Genomic DNA, 16,463 nt, shown 5'->3' with positions numbered 1-16,463 from the left:
GATCTGCCGGAGAAGACTGTGGTCGACCTGCCGCTGTGGCTCGCCCGGCCGCTAGCCATGCGCGGTGACGTTACAGTGACGCCACCACATTATTTGTCCAAGCGCTTCCGGCGCATGCTTAAAGCTGGTCCGTCATCCGTAAATTTACGAGAATTCTCAAGCCATGTGCTCGAGGTGGGACGCCAGTTATTGCCATACATAAGTGAGGACGAACAAAGCGAGATTGACGAAATCTTGCGTCTTTGCTTTGGTGGCGAACGCTATCGCGATCTTCTTAATAACGCAATGAGCTCATTGGAAGAGGACACGACGGAATTTACTCGCAAGCTCACGCAGAACGAGAAGAAAATTTTTGATGCTGGGATTCGTGACGCTAAAGACTTTATGCAATGGAAAGGTCGAAATGCTGAGACAATTACTGTTGCCTCTGTTGTTCAGAATTCGCTAAAGAAGCGAAAACTCCAAGGATAAATATATATTGCTCATTTCTTTCTCATGGATTGAACTCTTTCTCTTCATAAGTCTCACCTCTACTTGTCTGACATGCCGTTCGAGTATTTCTATGTATGGTGTTCACGTTTGAAAGGATTGTGGATGATATAAAGTCGTACAAGTATGCAAAGTGCACGTAACCCTGCTGTAGACTGCTGTAAACCGATCCACAAACACATCTTATAATCAATCAAAACATCCAGTAAGCGCTGTTTCTTACGCAAGGATCAAACCAAGGCGAAACTTTGTCTACGCTCTACTTCCTGACCATCCATCATTTGGTAACCTGCAAGGGTTGGATGGAGAGGATTATGTGTGTCTGAATGAACATAAGACCAGCATGGGCACATTCTTCGATCAGCCTGGGCTTGTGGAAGAGTCTTGCAGGGGCTCCGGTGTAAAGATCCAAGTCGACACTGGTGGTGCCGAACCGGAATCGCGACTGTCAGCTTCTCATTGAGAATTAACTTCTTGGTCGTATTGAGACAGTGATCCATCTCAGCATGACGTTCGCACAGTCGTGTGATGATGACGCGCTCGTGGAGTTTGTCGTTTTTCCGACGGCTAAAACGCATGATAGCAATGTTCGAGAATGCTTTGTGGTCAGCTCTTGTCCCAGACGGTGGTGCTCTTTTGATTGTGATGCTACACTCAGCACGTGTCAATTGCAACAGCGATGGTGACAATATGGCAGATGATGCAAAATTTGCTCGTTCTCAGTTGGAAGCTTGGTCGCGAAGCACCCCGTGACCGCTGAAAGTCTTACAACAGACGGCGTTCTGGAGGCGCAACTTAAACGTCAGCATCGTTATCTGCTGCTTCGGGATATGACGGCTGCAAGTAACACAATAGTGCGGAACTGGAAACAGCAAACACAGAGCTAAAGCTGATACTTCTTCGTGCAGGCTGCTCACGCACTTGACTTTGTCACGATCTCTCCGCTTCGATTTGGTGGCTTTTTCCAATGAGGAGTGACTTCCAGCAGATTGACGTTCACAGTGGACCTGGTGGCCTAAGGAATCACATGGCACGACCTCTCATCACATAAGCACGCTATACACGGTCTCAGATAGCAAGCTGTACGATTGCATACTGGATCAACGCATCATTGGTACATGTAAATATTTTTTGAACCTATGTGCAGTCTCTGGTTGCTCATGTCGAGGGTCTTCGGCATAAAGTGAACACACTTCAACATTCAGCTACAAAGCCCCCCCGACTGGTCAGCATTCTTTAATATACGACATGCTTCACACGCTGTCAGAAACACGATACATATGAATTCGATCTTTGCCAAACAGCAATTGCCATTGCTGCCGTTTCCTATGCATGTATCAGTAGTTTGTAGTCTACAGTGAATTGCGTTGATACGTAACATCTTGGCGCAAAAGAGCAATCCTTTAACTACAATTACTAGACGGCGTGTGATGTTCAAGCTCAATAAGACCTTGGCTTTCTGGTTGCAGACAAGCAACTTTCTCATCAAACATTCAAAGACATGAAAGTTTTTAGGATCGCTGAGTAAACAACTTGTTGCAGGACCTCGCTGACTTATTCGCTGAAAGCCTTGCTGCCCTTAATATGTTGCACCCTTTTAAGTGAATCTGACTTCACAGAGAAGGAACGTTGGCAACCTCAGAAAGCTTCATGCTGTCGTTGCTCAAAGCTAGCCAAATTGAATGGATGTTCGCTAAAGAATTTATTAATTTCGTGGAAAGGTTCTAGCTGACAATCATGTACCGAGTCTCATAATTAAAACTTTGACAAGATAATGATGAAAAGTAGGTGAGAATAACGGCTGAATGTCCGGTAAGGGCCAGCACAGCTCGAGTAATTCTTAATGACAGGCCAAACGTCACCGTTCCTTTGAGTACAAGCCGGCAATAAATTTGTGCTTCTTGTATGAAGTTTTAAGATATCGGATGACGCTTGTTATCTTTTGTCTGTAGCTAGACAAACTTAACATTAAAATATTGCACTCAGATTGGAAGTTATTCTTGCTAAAGTGTATTTCAAATTGCATCATCTAAGAAGCATCCGATTATCCTGACTCAGATTGTTTCATCGACCACCAAAAGCTATCGTTTGCGTTCCTCATGAAACACAATCAATTTCTCCTCGGTTTTTCTCCATTGACACAATAGTTGTATCTATATAAATGCAATCATTTTGCTTCTTATCGGTGGAATCTACTCATACAGCAGGTGGGGGTATGAATAATTTGTTTTCAAAGTACACTATTATTTCGCCATCTAGCGGCGTTAAGTCTGTTATTGCGATTTACGGCAAAAAATCAGCTTTGAAAATATCAAGGAGTTCATCTCCAAACCGCTCTAAGAAATAGGCACATGTAATTTGATGACACCGTTGTTAAATTTGTAAGTCCGAGTGCATAATTTATTGTAAGGTGTGGAGATCAGCTTAAAGATGATAAAGAATAAATTTCAGCTCACCTTTTGCGGATCTGCCAACGAAGACTGAGTTAATTGCTGCAGCGAGCACTGTTAATCACCAGTACCAAATATATCAAGTTCTTTCAACATAACAATAGGTCTTCAGATATACTGAATCTTCGCGCACATCACCAATCAGGCCCATAATGTCCGTTTTTTGCAGCATAGAACTGTGAGAATACTATATCTTATGCGTGACGCATTCAGTCAAGCAGCATAGAACTGTGCAACCATTTTCGTTGGATATTACGTCGGTCTCCTCTCCTATAATGACTTTAGATCATCCTCTTCACCGATTCGGCTTTTGGGTCGCGGTGATATATGGCAGCACTAAGAAAATGTTGAGACTTGCAATGTCTGAAATAGTAAGAACAAGACGTGGAAATCGGTGTGGTCTACATATTGTTGTAAAATATTGTATTGGGGTGTTTTTCGTTGTATGGTGTGCGTATACGTAACTCTGATGTGCTTTTTGTGCAAACTTAAAGTTCTAAATTGTCCGTAGGTGCAGCGGGATGCCGTAGATTTTCGCTTTGAGGATGCTTGGTTATGATCAGTGACCTTCATTCTATACTTAGAACCAGTAAGAGTTAAGCGGAATGCAATCCGTTTACTCTAAGTAACACGATATTGCAGGAACTTTGTCTTAGACTATGATATCGCGCTTCGGTACTCCATCATTTACCCCACGGCCCTCCTCCAAGTCAAGTATTAGCAAGTGCTTTCCATAACTGAGTTATTGGAGAGCACCCCACAAAGACCTCACAGTTGCTAAAATTCGGAACGTGCTTAAATCTCCCAAGCCTCCTGCGTTGCCATTACAGCGATTAGGAATCTCGGAAGCCCTTGGACCCGACTTCTGGAAACGAGACCTAAAATTAGACAAGCATCTCCTCCCAGTCTATGCTGACTTTCTTTTTCGACTCCAACACAACATCTTGTATTTATCAGCATATCCAAGACGCCAAGGCAACTTGCCATTTCGACTTTGAACACCTTGAGACCCCCAGCACCTGTTCCGGCTTTGCCCCTTTGCCTCACGGTTATAAGCCTCTTTTCACCAGCCTCTCCAAAGAAGTTTTGTAAGCGAGCTTTCCTGGGGAACACTTGTGTACTTCTTTAGACTCCAGCCTACCCAAGAGGCCAAAACTCTCGTTGTGGTGTTGAACATTGTGCGAGCCATTGTAACCCGCTACATTTGGATGCATCGCAATGAGATTCGGTTCCATGACCAAGTCTCAAATTATATCGACACGCGAGCTCGAATAACAGCGCTACTCAAGCTCCACCTCCAGGCGTACCAATACGAACTGCAATTAAAAACCCATCATCACTCTGCACTCTTTTTGCGTCAGCTTAAACAGCTAATACAAGACACGGGTTTTGTATCAGTCCAGCAACACCGAATGACTAAGCATCTTGTGGGCAGAGAGTAGAGCTACACCAAGTCGAGAGTGCCAACCGGGAACGTTCGTACACAAGAATTAATCCCATCTGCCTCCTTGATGTGGCTTATGATACCTGGGTGGGAGCAAACTCCACCCGTCAAACTCCAAGCCTGACTATATTGTGACTTACCTGAAGGTAGATCAGAATATGCCAGCTCCTTGATTATGTCTCGAGTCCCGAGAAGCGCTCACACGCGACAATTACCCTGAGCTTCTCAATTTTGGTTTCGTAGACTCCCAACCCTAAAGTTCTCGGATTCAAATTGTCGGGTTTTAATTTTAAGATTTCCATGCGGCCGATATTGATCCAGGGACCAAACTGATCCAAACCAATTATTGACCACTTAGCCACAAGACACCCAAATATACACCGGACAACGAGTCAAAGCTGGTTATATCAGGTTTACATTTTGACTTGGTTTCAGTATACTAGTTTGACCGATTAGTCGGCCCCACAGAAAAACTGCAAATGTATATCAAGTCCATATTGTAGTCAGCAGTAAAAAGGAAAGCACCCCCTAAAAGAGCAATGAAACTTGTTTATCTAAGTAACTGTAACCTTAACCCAAAGCTGATTAATTTTCCGTATGAAATGTAAACTGCATTTCTTTGCGGTAAAACCAACTATATCTATATTTACCAAAAACGTGGAAACGGATGTGGTCCACAACGCGTTGAAAGAAATTATATTGGGGTGATATTCCGCCGTATTTGTAACTCTGTTGTGCATTCGTGCATAGTTTGAAGCCGAAAGCTCTCTTGGGACTAGCCTCACATCAAGAAGTGCTTTAAGTATACTGAATAGCAAAAAAATCATTTTCTGTTTCAATACGATTTGGACCTTTATCAATGGCACTTCCAAATCTAAGGAAAAGCAGATGACTACTCAGTTTCCTCAAAGCTCTCGATGATACTTTTAGGTGGATCGTACGAGCACGTCTTCTGCCTGGTGTTCCGCAAATTCTCTAAGTATAAGCTTTCTCTATACAAGGTGAGCGGCGGCCCTTTCGCATTGGATGGGTTTAAACACCATACTTTTGAGCAGCAGGTGCTTCAGCTGTGCAATCTTACCGGTATTGCTACCGACCAATTCTTCAGTTCGGAACAAGGCGGGAGCGCGTTACGCTGAGCAATCTTGCTTCTTCTCTCGAGGCAACGAATGCAGAGGGCACCTCGACGTTGTAGCGACTATGGCGCGAGGGCATTTCACAAAGTCGGATTTCAATTTTTATGACTTCTCCAGATACTGGATACAGCCCTAGTGAATCCGCTGGCCCACTATCCATTTCACGCAGAAGTGACCCACCCATTGTTTATCGAGCAATGCCTTGCAGAGGACGACACTCCAAAGGCTAGCTTCAATGAGCTCTATCGGTTGTGAATCTCTTCAAATTTCGCCAACCTTCTACGAAAGGTAGTCTAGCTATAGGTGGTGGATAATATGTTGCTTCATCTTTAACAAGCGCTTCACATCCTTACGGCTCGTAAGAACAAGTTGGTAGTATGGCTTGAGCAAGACCATGCAGAACACAAGATGGGTTCGCCTTCTAATCAAAAAATGACAGCGCAGCTCAATATCTTTCTGGCTACGGTCTGGAACGATCCGATATTGCGGGGTTACAAATAAGACAGCAGATTGTTCAAGTATAGGTAGGGGAACCACTTTTATTTTATCGAAAATCAGACATGTGTGCTATGTCTACCTCTAGCCTTTGCATGATACTTCTGCGTTTCTAGCCCTGAGCGGATGCTCAATCACATCGAAAGACGGGCTGTGACTTTGCAAGAAGATATAACTTGTTTGATTTTAGCAAGTCGAATCGAATCGACAGCTTTCTTTTAGACCTGGAGTCATTTCATGACGGTGTCTAATGTAGAGCGGTTATTAAAATCAATACCAAAAGGAAAAGAGATAAAACTCGAATTTCATTCCAATTCAACTGCTACCGGCAAGCCATGTTGGTGAAAAACCTGGTCGGTCTGTAGTTTGGCTGTGTCCACACCGGAAATGGTATTGCTGATAACGGCGAGATAGACCATGTTGCTTACGCGGACCACGAAGAGCAGAATGCCGATATTTTTGGACGCGCCTTTTAGTAGACCAAAACAACGTCGTTATGTATGGGCTGACGACATTCCATCGGAATAGACAAACTCCGGCAAATACGGCAACAATTTCACCCGTTGAAACTTGTGCATACAAGCGCTCTCTCACTCATACATGCTGTACCACCAGGCAATAGCGCTCACCGAACAGTATGACCTATTCGTCCGAATAGGTGATTCGCACAGTGTTCTGTGATGAATTCTTTATCTTGAGGCGCCACCTCGCACTGATTGTCGGTTGGGTCAGTGCCTCAATATAAGAAGCTTTAAATTCAGATTTACAGGTCATACAGACACAACCAAATGCTTCCGTAAAGCAGTATTTGAGTTCAAACTTCTCGTTCTCTCAAGTTTTCTACGACCAAACACTGGTCCGCTTGCTGTATTTAGTGTACCATAAAAGGGCGACGTCACAATCGTGAGACGCGACATTTTTTGTTAGGTTACGCGAAAGCGCATTCACAACCAAGTGAGCCGATCCGACTTCTACCTTACCTTATAAGTATACATGACATTAAGGAAACCTTTCATGGCAGTGTCTTTCAAACGCTCAATGCCGACGTCGATGTATACAAATAAACTTAGAATGTACTGATCCACATGTGATTCAGAGTCAGCAGCCGCACCCTGAGTTACAAAAGAGCATACTTCGAAACAAATAGCATCTTGTCATAATTGGAAAAATTCTTTCTACCGCTTCAAGTGCGACGACGCGTTTTTGCTCATGGTCATCTGCTTGGAATAAAATCCAGCCTATCACAAAAGAAAAGCAAAGAGCCAAAGCGTAACAGACGACATAGCATGGTCGATTTGGATTCAAAAGAGCCACGATCAAAGCACTCGTAAGTTTTCTTCATCCGCCATGAAGAATGCTACTCCTACCACACTATTATAAGAGATTAGTGTCGGGTCGTCCCATGTCAGCAACTTTTGCTAAAATTAAACAGGTTGTTGACACAACAAGATATGGCCGGATCTATATGACAATGGTCCTAGCGATACCTACCCACATTCCTGAGTGGATCCTCAGCTCTCGTAATGTTTTTCAAATCAAGGTCTTTTTACGGGGACGACCCTCCCCATTAATTACAAGTAAGCAATCCTAAGATGGACGTTAAGCAACGCCAAAGTTACAGGTAAACAGTATAAATTTACATAAAAACTTGAGCTCTGCTTGCAAGTGCTTAGCGTAGAAATTGACGTCTGCTTCCCTGTGCTCTGCACGACTATGAATAAAGTGTCGGCGAGATAGATGCCCATGTATACGAAAAGTCATAAATTATTTTATTTTTGGATAACTTTATCGGCGTATTCAGATGTGGGTATGACAGCACAGAAGCGGAGCATTCAAGTGCATTTTTAAATAAGCTTGTACAGACATGATGTTGCTTAATAGATGCGACACCAGACGGTAAAACGTCAGACAATCTTTGAGAAAAGCCAACCACTTTTGGAGCATCCCGCACGGAGTGCTCACCGCATTACTTGTCCCCAATGGGAAGTTGATCCAAGCTTTTCACTCAGCCATAACAATGACCGCTTGCAAATGACTATGCTGTTCTGCAGCACGTCCTTCTTACAATCGGCGTTTGAGCCAAAAACATGTCCGCATTGGGCTTATTTTATGTTTCATTATTCGCCAATTTTGTTTGCTGTTCTGATCAGAATGTCAGCGCGCTGATCAGTAGTTCAACTATCCTCTCGAATCTCGCTGCAGGTTTAGCACGAAGGAAAGTGTGTATAACGTCACTCTTTCTTTGTAAAACTGACTTTTATCTGGTCATAAATTTTTGGTATGACAGTTCATGTCAATATCACGAAGCACGTCTTGATGCGAGAGCAACACATAGCGGGTCTTTTATGATGTGATATTTCTACATTACAATTTTTTTTCATCATTTTAAGATAGCCGCCTTACTTCGCGCATATAATGCGATGCATGAATTCTTTATGGTGATCTGATCCTTGACAAACGACAAGCTCAGCTTACCTCTGCTACAAGCTGTGCCTTTTCAATGACAGCCTTGCATCACTTTGCAAACGTAAGTCTGTGGGTAACGAATACTATCGTACATCATGTTCTCGGCACTCATATGCCTGAAATACGAACGCTATCGGCTAGCTCATCTTGGGACAAGGTGTCTGCCAGCTCTTCCTTTCTACTTTAATAAGGTTCCCTTTACATCAGTCCAAAAAGTCACCGTGGACATCATAGCTTAGATATCGCACCAAAAGAGATTCTGCTCCCTAGTTGTTATACTCCAGAATTGCGAAGCGCAAACTATTAAACGTTTCCGACTTCCAGTGCATCAATAGCTATTGAGCTTTAAGCCACGCCACACCGAAATACGATTCTGCAAGACAATGTTCCACGTTGTCAATTCTTAGATTTTCACCGATGAATCCAGAAATTATACCTGGCGCAAAACGATTCAATTTGATGTCCGTATTTGATTTGTAAGCACTTCCACCTATTGTCTACTTTCAAAGGAGTCGTGCCAAAATGCACAATGCTCGAGAATTTACGGCTCTGCAAAGCCAGGATGTTAAAACTGGCAACCAACAATCCTAGCCTTTTTATCTCGAACAGCCGATCCCTTTTTGGAATAAGATTTATTGACGCGAGGAATAATTGATTCCAGGCCTATTCCGCAGGCGTTCCTGCACCGCCAGGAACCGACATTTTTTTTGCGAGGGGTATCTCGGAGGGTTCTCCCTGGCTGCTTGATCCTCTCAGAAGGATGTACACATGTGGGTATTATCCGCGGATAAGTATAAATCCAAAAATATTTTCGAGTCGGTAGTATACGGCGGCGAAGAGTCACAATTTTTCCTCACAACATGACTGAACCATTCCCGCAGGTACGCTCGCAGAGCTTTCACTTCCTTTGCTCCAACTAACCCTAGCGTCATGGTAATTGGGTTCTGCGTTTAAAACAACATCCTTTGCATTCTAAGAGAAAGTATGGTGAAAGTGAAATGTCTCGGCGCAAATTCCTCGACCTTTCCCAAAGCTTGTTATGTTACCGTTTTCGGGATAGGATCTAGAGCCATCGCGGTGACGAGAACGAGAATTAGCAACGCAGGAGAATATTCTGCTAGCACTAGCCTCCCCTTGATGGGTAGACAAAACGAACATTCATGACATAGTTCATTGTGACGCTTTTAATGAACATAATTGTTTTCTACAAATGTGCTCCACGCTAGCGACCATTCTCGCGCGCGCCCTTCGCGGGCAAAGATGACTAGAGCAACGCGCTGTAGTGTAGAACCATCGACGCCTGGTTAAATAGGTGTTTCATTAGCGCATCCACATTATTTGGCGAGCATCTTTACGCCAGCAATTTCTACTTTTATGCCTCAGACTTTCAATTGCCTCATCGCTTCGAGGCAATCGATATTACTATGCGTGTCTAGTCGTCCTGAGGACAGATCAGCGAACTTCTCATGCTCCATCATGACACAAGACACACTTTATCGTGGTATTGACGACAAGTGGTACCTAGCACAATAGGGCTGTCGCGCAGAGGATGCTCTGAGTCGAAAAGTCCACGTTAATGTCGCGCTAAGGACGACTTTGTACGCTCCAACCAAAAGCGGAATTAACAGCCTTTCAAGTTTCTTGATACTTTTTTGTTCTTACGTGAAAATCAAGCTTTATATATTACAGTAAATGATCGTATATACATGTATCAAGTGCCCCAATGTCCAAGTTTTTTTCTTCGATATTTTTTAATTCTCATAGAATCATTTCTGGGTGTAGCTCCTAGTTTTCTAAAGTTCGATATATTTTTTATTTCGTAATCTTGAGTTCAGTACCCACATCTTGGCTTTTTTTAAAGTGAACAGATATGAAGGGGTGACAAGAGATGAGACCATTCTCTAACTCCGACATACGCCAGGGGTTCCTGGGTTGCGCACAACCTAATTAACCAAGCGACCACTAAGCTATTTTCACTTATGGCAAAGGTAACGGAATTTAAGGTGGGCATGACGTGTGAGGGCTGCTCAAGCGCCTGTACGCGCATTCTTACGAAAATTGAAGGTTTGTGCCATTAATGTCTTCATTCACTCGCTTCTTCTCATATTGCTTCCCTTGCTGACAGGCGTGACCGATGTCAAGTGCGACATCGAGAAGCAACAAATTCTAGTCGAGGGCGATGCCGATACAAATACAATGCTGGAGGCGCTGCTTAAGTGGTCTAAGGCAAGTGGCAAGACGGTCGAGTTAGCTGCGTAAGCTAGCATCGTAAATTTTACGTCCTTTTCGTCTCAAGTACAAGTACATCACACACTTCGACACTTAGAAGACTAAGGAGCTGATAACAGTACAAAAGTGGTCAGACTCTTGTGTGTATATGAGCTTGCACCTTGTTTAGCTAATAATCTGAGCATATACACTTGCGTTCTTTTCTCTTCGGTCGCATCTCTTTCGCAGACAAGACGTCAAAATGAAAGTTTATATCTCTTAAACCTGAACGAAGGGTATCGCAAGCTGCCATGTTTGTGTCTATTACTCTTTAACGAACACTTGAGGAGAAAAGCGATAGACATAAAATTATGCCAAGACTTTTCGCCGCGACGTAGCCATCGCAAACGAAACCTGCAGAACCACAATGTATGGAGTATTGCTTAAAATACTGTAAGACGTAACAGGATGTCGCGAATCTTGTTACCAGCATTTTAACTCCTCATCTTCCATTGTTATCCTTTAACTTAACGCAAATCACGAGCAGTGCATATCTCATATTAAAACACGCAGCTAATATGGCTCGTACATCATCTGTCTCGCCATCAATCACGCGTACGCCTCAAGTCAAGGCTTTAGTAGCAGCATCGTGGCCTAAAGTAAGTGATCGTAGTGCACCTACGTATGAGCTGGGCGATTTGCTGCTCTCTTCCTTTAAGTTGGCGCCCGTGCAACCCACACAGAGACGTACGAAGCGATCACAAAGCCACGGTGTGATGATATTAGAAGGAAGTCTAGCGTTGATCTCATGGATCACTCTGCTGCGTGGAGGGCTGCCGCGGCGTATATACGATCTAGTAGGCGGAATTTTCTTGGTCTCGAGTGCGGGCATCTGCTACCTGAGTGTTTGTCACTTGCTACGAAAAGTTTCCAGCACAAAATACATAAGCGAGCTGCTTCTAGACCGCTCCAATCCACGCTCGTGGCCCCGAGAAAAGCGTCGATTATTTCTAGAGGTCTGTACATGGATGGCGATTGTATTATTGCTATATATAACGACACACTCTAGCTGGATTGCCATCTTAGCAGGAGCATTGGTGGCAGCTGTACTTGCTTTCGTAAGTGACTTTTTAGCAGCAAGTCTATACTTGCTCGAGACGAAACAGGAACCACAACATATGAAAAGTATCGGGGGTATGCTTTGGCTGAAGGTTGCTCTCTCTTATGGGTGCGTTGGGTACATCATATCTGATACAGGGAGAATGCTTCATACTTACGTCTTTGGACAAGAAGAAACGAAGCAACAACTCGAGTCACTTCATCAATTGGTTTTTAATTATCTGCTTATAACTCTCGTGGGCGCCTCACTCATTATTGCGAGTGAATTACTACTCTTATGTACGCCAACTCGACGAGCTGGTATTGTTCTTCAAAGTCGGATAGTAGACGCTCGAAAGAATTGGGAACAACACTCGTTACGGTCGCTAGTTGAAGTCACAGGAACTTTTGGCACTACGATCCTATATTATAGCTCAACAAGAGATATGCTCGTATCGTTGCAGCTTGGAACTTGCTGTGGCGTCCTTCTTATCTTAGGGAGCGAGCTCTTGGCCTCAGCATGTACGTCACATTTCGTGAGTCCACCTAGTCCACAAGCTGCCGTGGAGATGCCGGCAGACCATTGGGTCAAGCTTATTCCTGTAATTGTCATGATGCTTTACTTCGCCTTGCAACTTTACGCTGCGATCGTGCGTGCTGCAAATCAACCATCAAGCTCGTTAGTTTTGATGTTATGCTTCGTGGCCATAGCTGCAATTATGCTCACTGGTCTCGCGTTATCCGGCAGAAAACCGTCTTTACTGGAAGTAACTCGTTCTGGAAGACGATTAGCAGCTAAAATTTGTGTTGGGCTTATCACACTTATCGCACCTAAAGTCTCTTATGGATGGTCTGGAGTGATCTTCTCTTGTGTGCTCTCCGCATTTTGTATCGCGTTTTCGCGCGAATGTTGGGATGATATCGAATTGATCGACGAAATGGTTCTTGAGAATATTGGAAGGCCGCCAGAGGGTACAGATATAGTTTCAACTTTAATTGTGAATACAGCTTGGATGACCGATGTCTCGCATTCGTGGTCTACTCGTGTTCTAAGCTTTGTGAAAGCACGATATTTTCATTTTTATAGACGACTTAAATGGACATTTGTGGGTATCATGGTCGTATCGACACTAGACATTTGTTCGACATTCTTCGCTGTCATTCAACAGGATAGATTGTCGTTGTCACTTTCGCAGTATTCCGCCATTAATGTTGTGGTGTCAGCATCCGTCGGATATTTGACGAGTCCAGCTCCGCACGAGTTACATCCTGCAGAACTGCTGTACACTGGTGTACAGCAATTTAAGAACAAATGGGTGATTTTTCCACTTCACATGTTTGTCGAGGCGCTAGTGTTTCTTGGAGTTTTTGTGGGAACTTTTGCAGCCTCGTCCACGGTATTCAGCTCCATCACACTAGCTGCGCTTTCAGGATTGGTTGTCTCTGTGGGGGGTCATTGGCTCTGCTCACATCTCCAATTAACTGTTGAGACGCACATGCGGATGCAGCTAACTGCGACGTGTGCGTTGCTCTTCTGTTTGTTTCTAATCACATACGCTTCGATGATATCGCTCTTTTCTATTTATCACTATTTTGACAGTATTGAGGCGGCATTCTGTCTCGCATCTCTTGCTGGTATTTTCTTTTTGGCAGCAAGCGAATTGTTTTTAATGTGGGAACCAACTCGTGAAATTGGTTTGCTGTTGCAACGTCGGGTGACAAACGCTAGCGAAAACTGGCAACAGGAGCCTTTGCGTTCGTTCTTGGAGCTCTTCACGTGGTTTGCAGTCATTTGTGGTTCGTTTGCAATGTATGATGATCTCGTGTTGGCACTTCAACTTGGTACACTTTCTGGAATCGCAGTCACCCTCTCGGGCGAGTTCTTTCGAAAAAATCGATCGAAATTTATTCCTTGGGGCAAGGATTATCTTGCTGATGAAAAAAGAGTTGCAGCCCCGCTTTCTCCAGTTGGAGGTCTTGTTGGTGATCCTGATCGTGCGCGACCACTACCTGTAATGCTTTTGTTTGCATACATTGGGTCAGGTACTTTTCATTGGATATTTGATAATATGCGAAGTCTTGAAGTCACGGTACTGCTTGCAACGATCGCTGGCATTGCTTTTTTGTGTTTCGCTGACATGCTCGTCCTATTTAAACCAACAAGGTGGGCTGGTGTGATCTTACAAGACCGATTTATCAATGTAAAACAAAACTGGCGCGAATACCCAGTGCGATCGTTCGTTGAGCTAGGCTGCTTTATGGGTGTCATCTATGGCAGCCACGCAATTTATGATGATCTGATCGTTGCTGTTCAAGTAGGTACTCTTTCGGGAATACTGGTAACACTTGGCGGAGAGCAGCTTCGAAATTGCGCACGATCAATACCGCTAAATGGTAAGTCGTTATTTATATTCTGTCATTCGTCAAAGCGCAACATTGTCGCTCACAACAGAATTCGCTCTTGTTTGCAGAATCAGATCGAGAAGTACTGGAGAAATCCCAAATTTTGCCCCTGCCGGTAATGGGTCTTTTGGGTCTCGTTGGGGCTGTGGCTTTTAACATTATTTATACGCACCTTCGCCGTATCGAAGTGGCTTTCGTTCTCGCAACTACTAGCGGTGTTATATTTGCTCTTATTGGTGATATGTTTGTCATCTGGACGCCCACACGCAAGGTCGGTATGATTCTCCAAGAGCGTTTGTTGTTCTTTAAAATGAATTTTACTTGTCATACATGCCGATCATGGATGGAAGTAGCTTCGCTCTGTTGCGGCTGGTATCTATCGTACAATCTTATATGGCCCGAAGATCTTTTGATTGCTATCCAATTTGGCACTACGACAGGTATTCTCGCATGCGTTTCTGGAGAGCTGACGATGGAGTACGTTGCGAAAGCTGAACGCAGGTTGATAGCGAATGCCTCAGCAAAGCTAGCACAAAAGTAAGTCATTTGAAATGTTATCACTTTTTGACCTGAGATAGAAACACCTTAGTTGTTTGTTGACCTTGTTTTTTAATGCAGTCTCCAGAAAGACAGCCTCTTTTTTAGCCTTCCGTATGAAATTCAGTTTAGAGTCGCTCATTTTTTGACTGCTGAGGATCTTTTAGTGGTGCGAGCCACGTGCTCTAGAGTAAATAGCATGTTGAAAGCCGAGTCTGCGCGTTTCTGGCTGCATGCAAGTCTCAGGCGAACTAAGCGAGATCAGCGAGGACGCACTCGAGATCATGAAATAAACCATCGAATGGGAAATCGTGCCCGATCGCTCGTGTATGAAGCCATTACGCTTGTGCTGCCCATGATTGTCGGAACCAGGTGCATTGAAAGCAAATATCAGCATACTCTTGTCAAGCTTGGCTAATCCGTTTTACTATTTAAATGTTAGAAACCCGGCTCAAATTTTGACGTCTCGCAATGAAGTCAACCGCGCGCTTAAGTGGGTTTATCTAAACGCCAATTGGATTCGAAAGCAGAACCTTCCTCCAATGCATAATGAAACTGAGATTGGTGGCAGCACGCTTATTGTGTAAGTAGACTTGCTCTTCTGGTTGATATGTTGAATGCCTGACGCATCTTGTCACTAGTTTAAAGGCTGGCGATATAGCATTTGATGTATTCCGTTACATGCCTGACAAGGTATAATTATCGTTTTTTATTGGTAAAGTGGCTACATTCTGATAGGGTCATGCCTTCCTGTAGAGCTCTCTCGGAATTATCATCAACCGTAATGAAGACTTTGCAATCGAGCAGGTCCATGTGCCTTTAAGTGTTTATGACATGATTCAACGGGATCCTTTTAGCTTTGTGGCTGCCGAGACCCTTTCAACGCTGGAAGTGTTTTCGACTTGGCACTTGACAGTGGTAGCGTTTGCTGCAATGACACTCATTTTCATCGGACAAATAATAAATGATCTCCTTCGGGCTTACATGATGGGGAGTGAAACAATTTGGATATAAGTCGCTGGCACTATTTACTAAGGCATTTAGCTAAGTTATAAAAATTCAATTTTAAAAATTTGTTCCTTTCAAAAAAACTATATTAACATTATATATATAGAAATGGACTTTTGCGTGGTATGTTTTTTTTCGTAATGTATTCGCATTCTGTCACACTATTCAACTTTGAGACTTTTTGCTTTCACTGGTGTCCAACGTTGAGGTTGAAAATGTATTTCACGTTTATTCGAACAATACCATCCGAATATTTTTGTGATGACGAGTCTGTAACGGGGTTACACGTACCCTGGTAACAGGGGTGTGTGTCACACGTGCCAATGTGTTTAAATTTTTTTACATATATTTAGTAAAATCTATACATTTAAAATTAGGCGATTAGCCGCAGATAAGAATAAATAAGAAATAGTTTTGACTTCAAACCGAAAAGTTTACTAGCCTTGATTAAGGTGGTAACTACTCTTGGAGTTAGCGAATTGCGATCCGCTACACTCGTATTGGTTCTTGTAAAGAACGAAAGTTCGGTGACCTAAATTACGCTTCCTCAAGCGCTAAGCTACGACAGCCCTGCTGCACTTGGTAGCACTTGTAGTCAATCTACACCTGAGTGATTTAGACTTGTTGGAGATGACCCCGCTCATCCTCCAGCTCATGACTTGTCAGCCATGATTTAATTATCTGGTATTAGCGTTATCGGTATGCCAGTAACGGCTCAACGGTCATGAC

General features: G+C 43.6%; 5 protein-coding genes across 5 annotated transcripts; 3 read left to right on the top strand and 2 right to left on the bottom strand.

Annotated features, from left to right (window-relative positions):
- Window positions 1-57: 57 nt before the first annotated feature.
- Window positions 58-471, top strand: PHALS_00736 (dna replication complex gins protein psf3; the record flags this gene model as incomplete). The annotated part of the gene is made up of 1 exon (XM_024730462.1): window positions 58-471. The coding sequence occupies one exon, from the start codon at window positions 58-60 to the stop codon at window positions 469-471; it is 414 nt and encodes a 137-aa protein (XP_024580737.1).
- Window positions 472-3,681: 3,210 nt separating this feature from the next.
- On the bottom strand, window positions 3,682-4,174 carry PHALS_00735 (uncharacterized protein; the record flags this gene model as incomplete). The annotated part of the gene is made up of 2 exons (XM_024730461.1): window positions 3,682-3,804; window positions 4,061-4,174. 2 exons carry the CDS (start codon window positions 4,172-4,174, stop codon window positions 3,682-3,684), a joined length of 237 nt encoding a protein of 78 aa, XP_024580736.1.
- Window positions 4,175-9,232: 5,058 nt separating this feature from the next.
- PHALS_00734 (uncharacterized protein) lies at window positions 9,233-9,553 on the bottom strand (the record flags this gene model as incomplete). The annotated part of the gene is made up of 2 exons (XM_024730460.1): window positions 9,233-9,424; window positions 9,527-9,553. The coding sequence occupies 2 exons, from the start codon at window positions 9,551-9,553 to the stop codon at window positions 9,233-9,235; spliced, it is 219 nt and encodes a 72-aa protein (XP_024580735.1).
- Window positions 9,554-10,459: 906 nt separating this feature from the next.
- On the top strand, window positions 10,460-10,739 carry PHALS_00733 (copper transport protein atox1; the record flags this gene model as incomplete). The annotated part of the gene is made up of 2 exons (XM_024730459.1): window positions 10,460-10,544; window positions 10,606-10,739. 2 exons carry the CDS (start codon window positions 10,460-10,462, stop codon window positions 10,737-10,739), a joined length of 219 nt encoding a protein of 72 aa, XP_024580734.1.
- Window positions 10,740-11,266: 527 nt separating this feature from the next.
- Window positions 11,267-15,740, top strand: PHALS_00732 (F-box domain; the record flags this gene model as incomplete). The annotated part of the gene is made up of 8 exons (XM_024730457.1): window positions 11,267-13,876; window positions 13,951-14,014; window positions 14,103-14,180; window positions 14,258-14,726; window positions 14,808-15,098; window positions 15,169-15,309; window positions 15,368-15,419; window positions 15,483-15,740. 8 exons carry the CDS (start codon window positions 11,267-11,269, stop codon window positions 15,738-15,740), a joined length of 3,963 nt encoding a protein of 1,320 aa, XP_024580733.1.
- Window positions 15,741-16,463: the final 723 nt, after the last annotated feature.

Source organism: Plasmopara halstedii (genome assembly GCF_900000015.1).
Source record: "Plasmopara halstedii genome assembly, contig: Scaffold_1211, whole genome shotgun sequence".
Classification (NCBI taxonomy): Eukaryota; Oomycota; class Peronosporomycetes; order Peronosporales; family Peronosporaceae; genus Plasmopara; species Plasmopara halstedii.
Note: the sequence above shows the minus strand (reverse complement) of the source record. Positions and strands in the feature narration are given on the sequence as shown.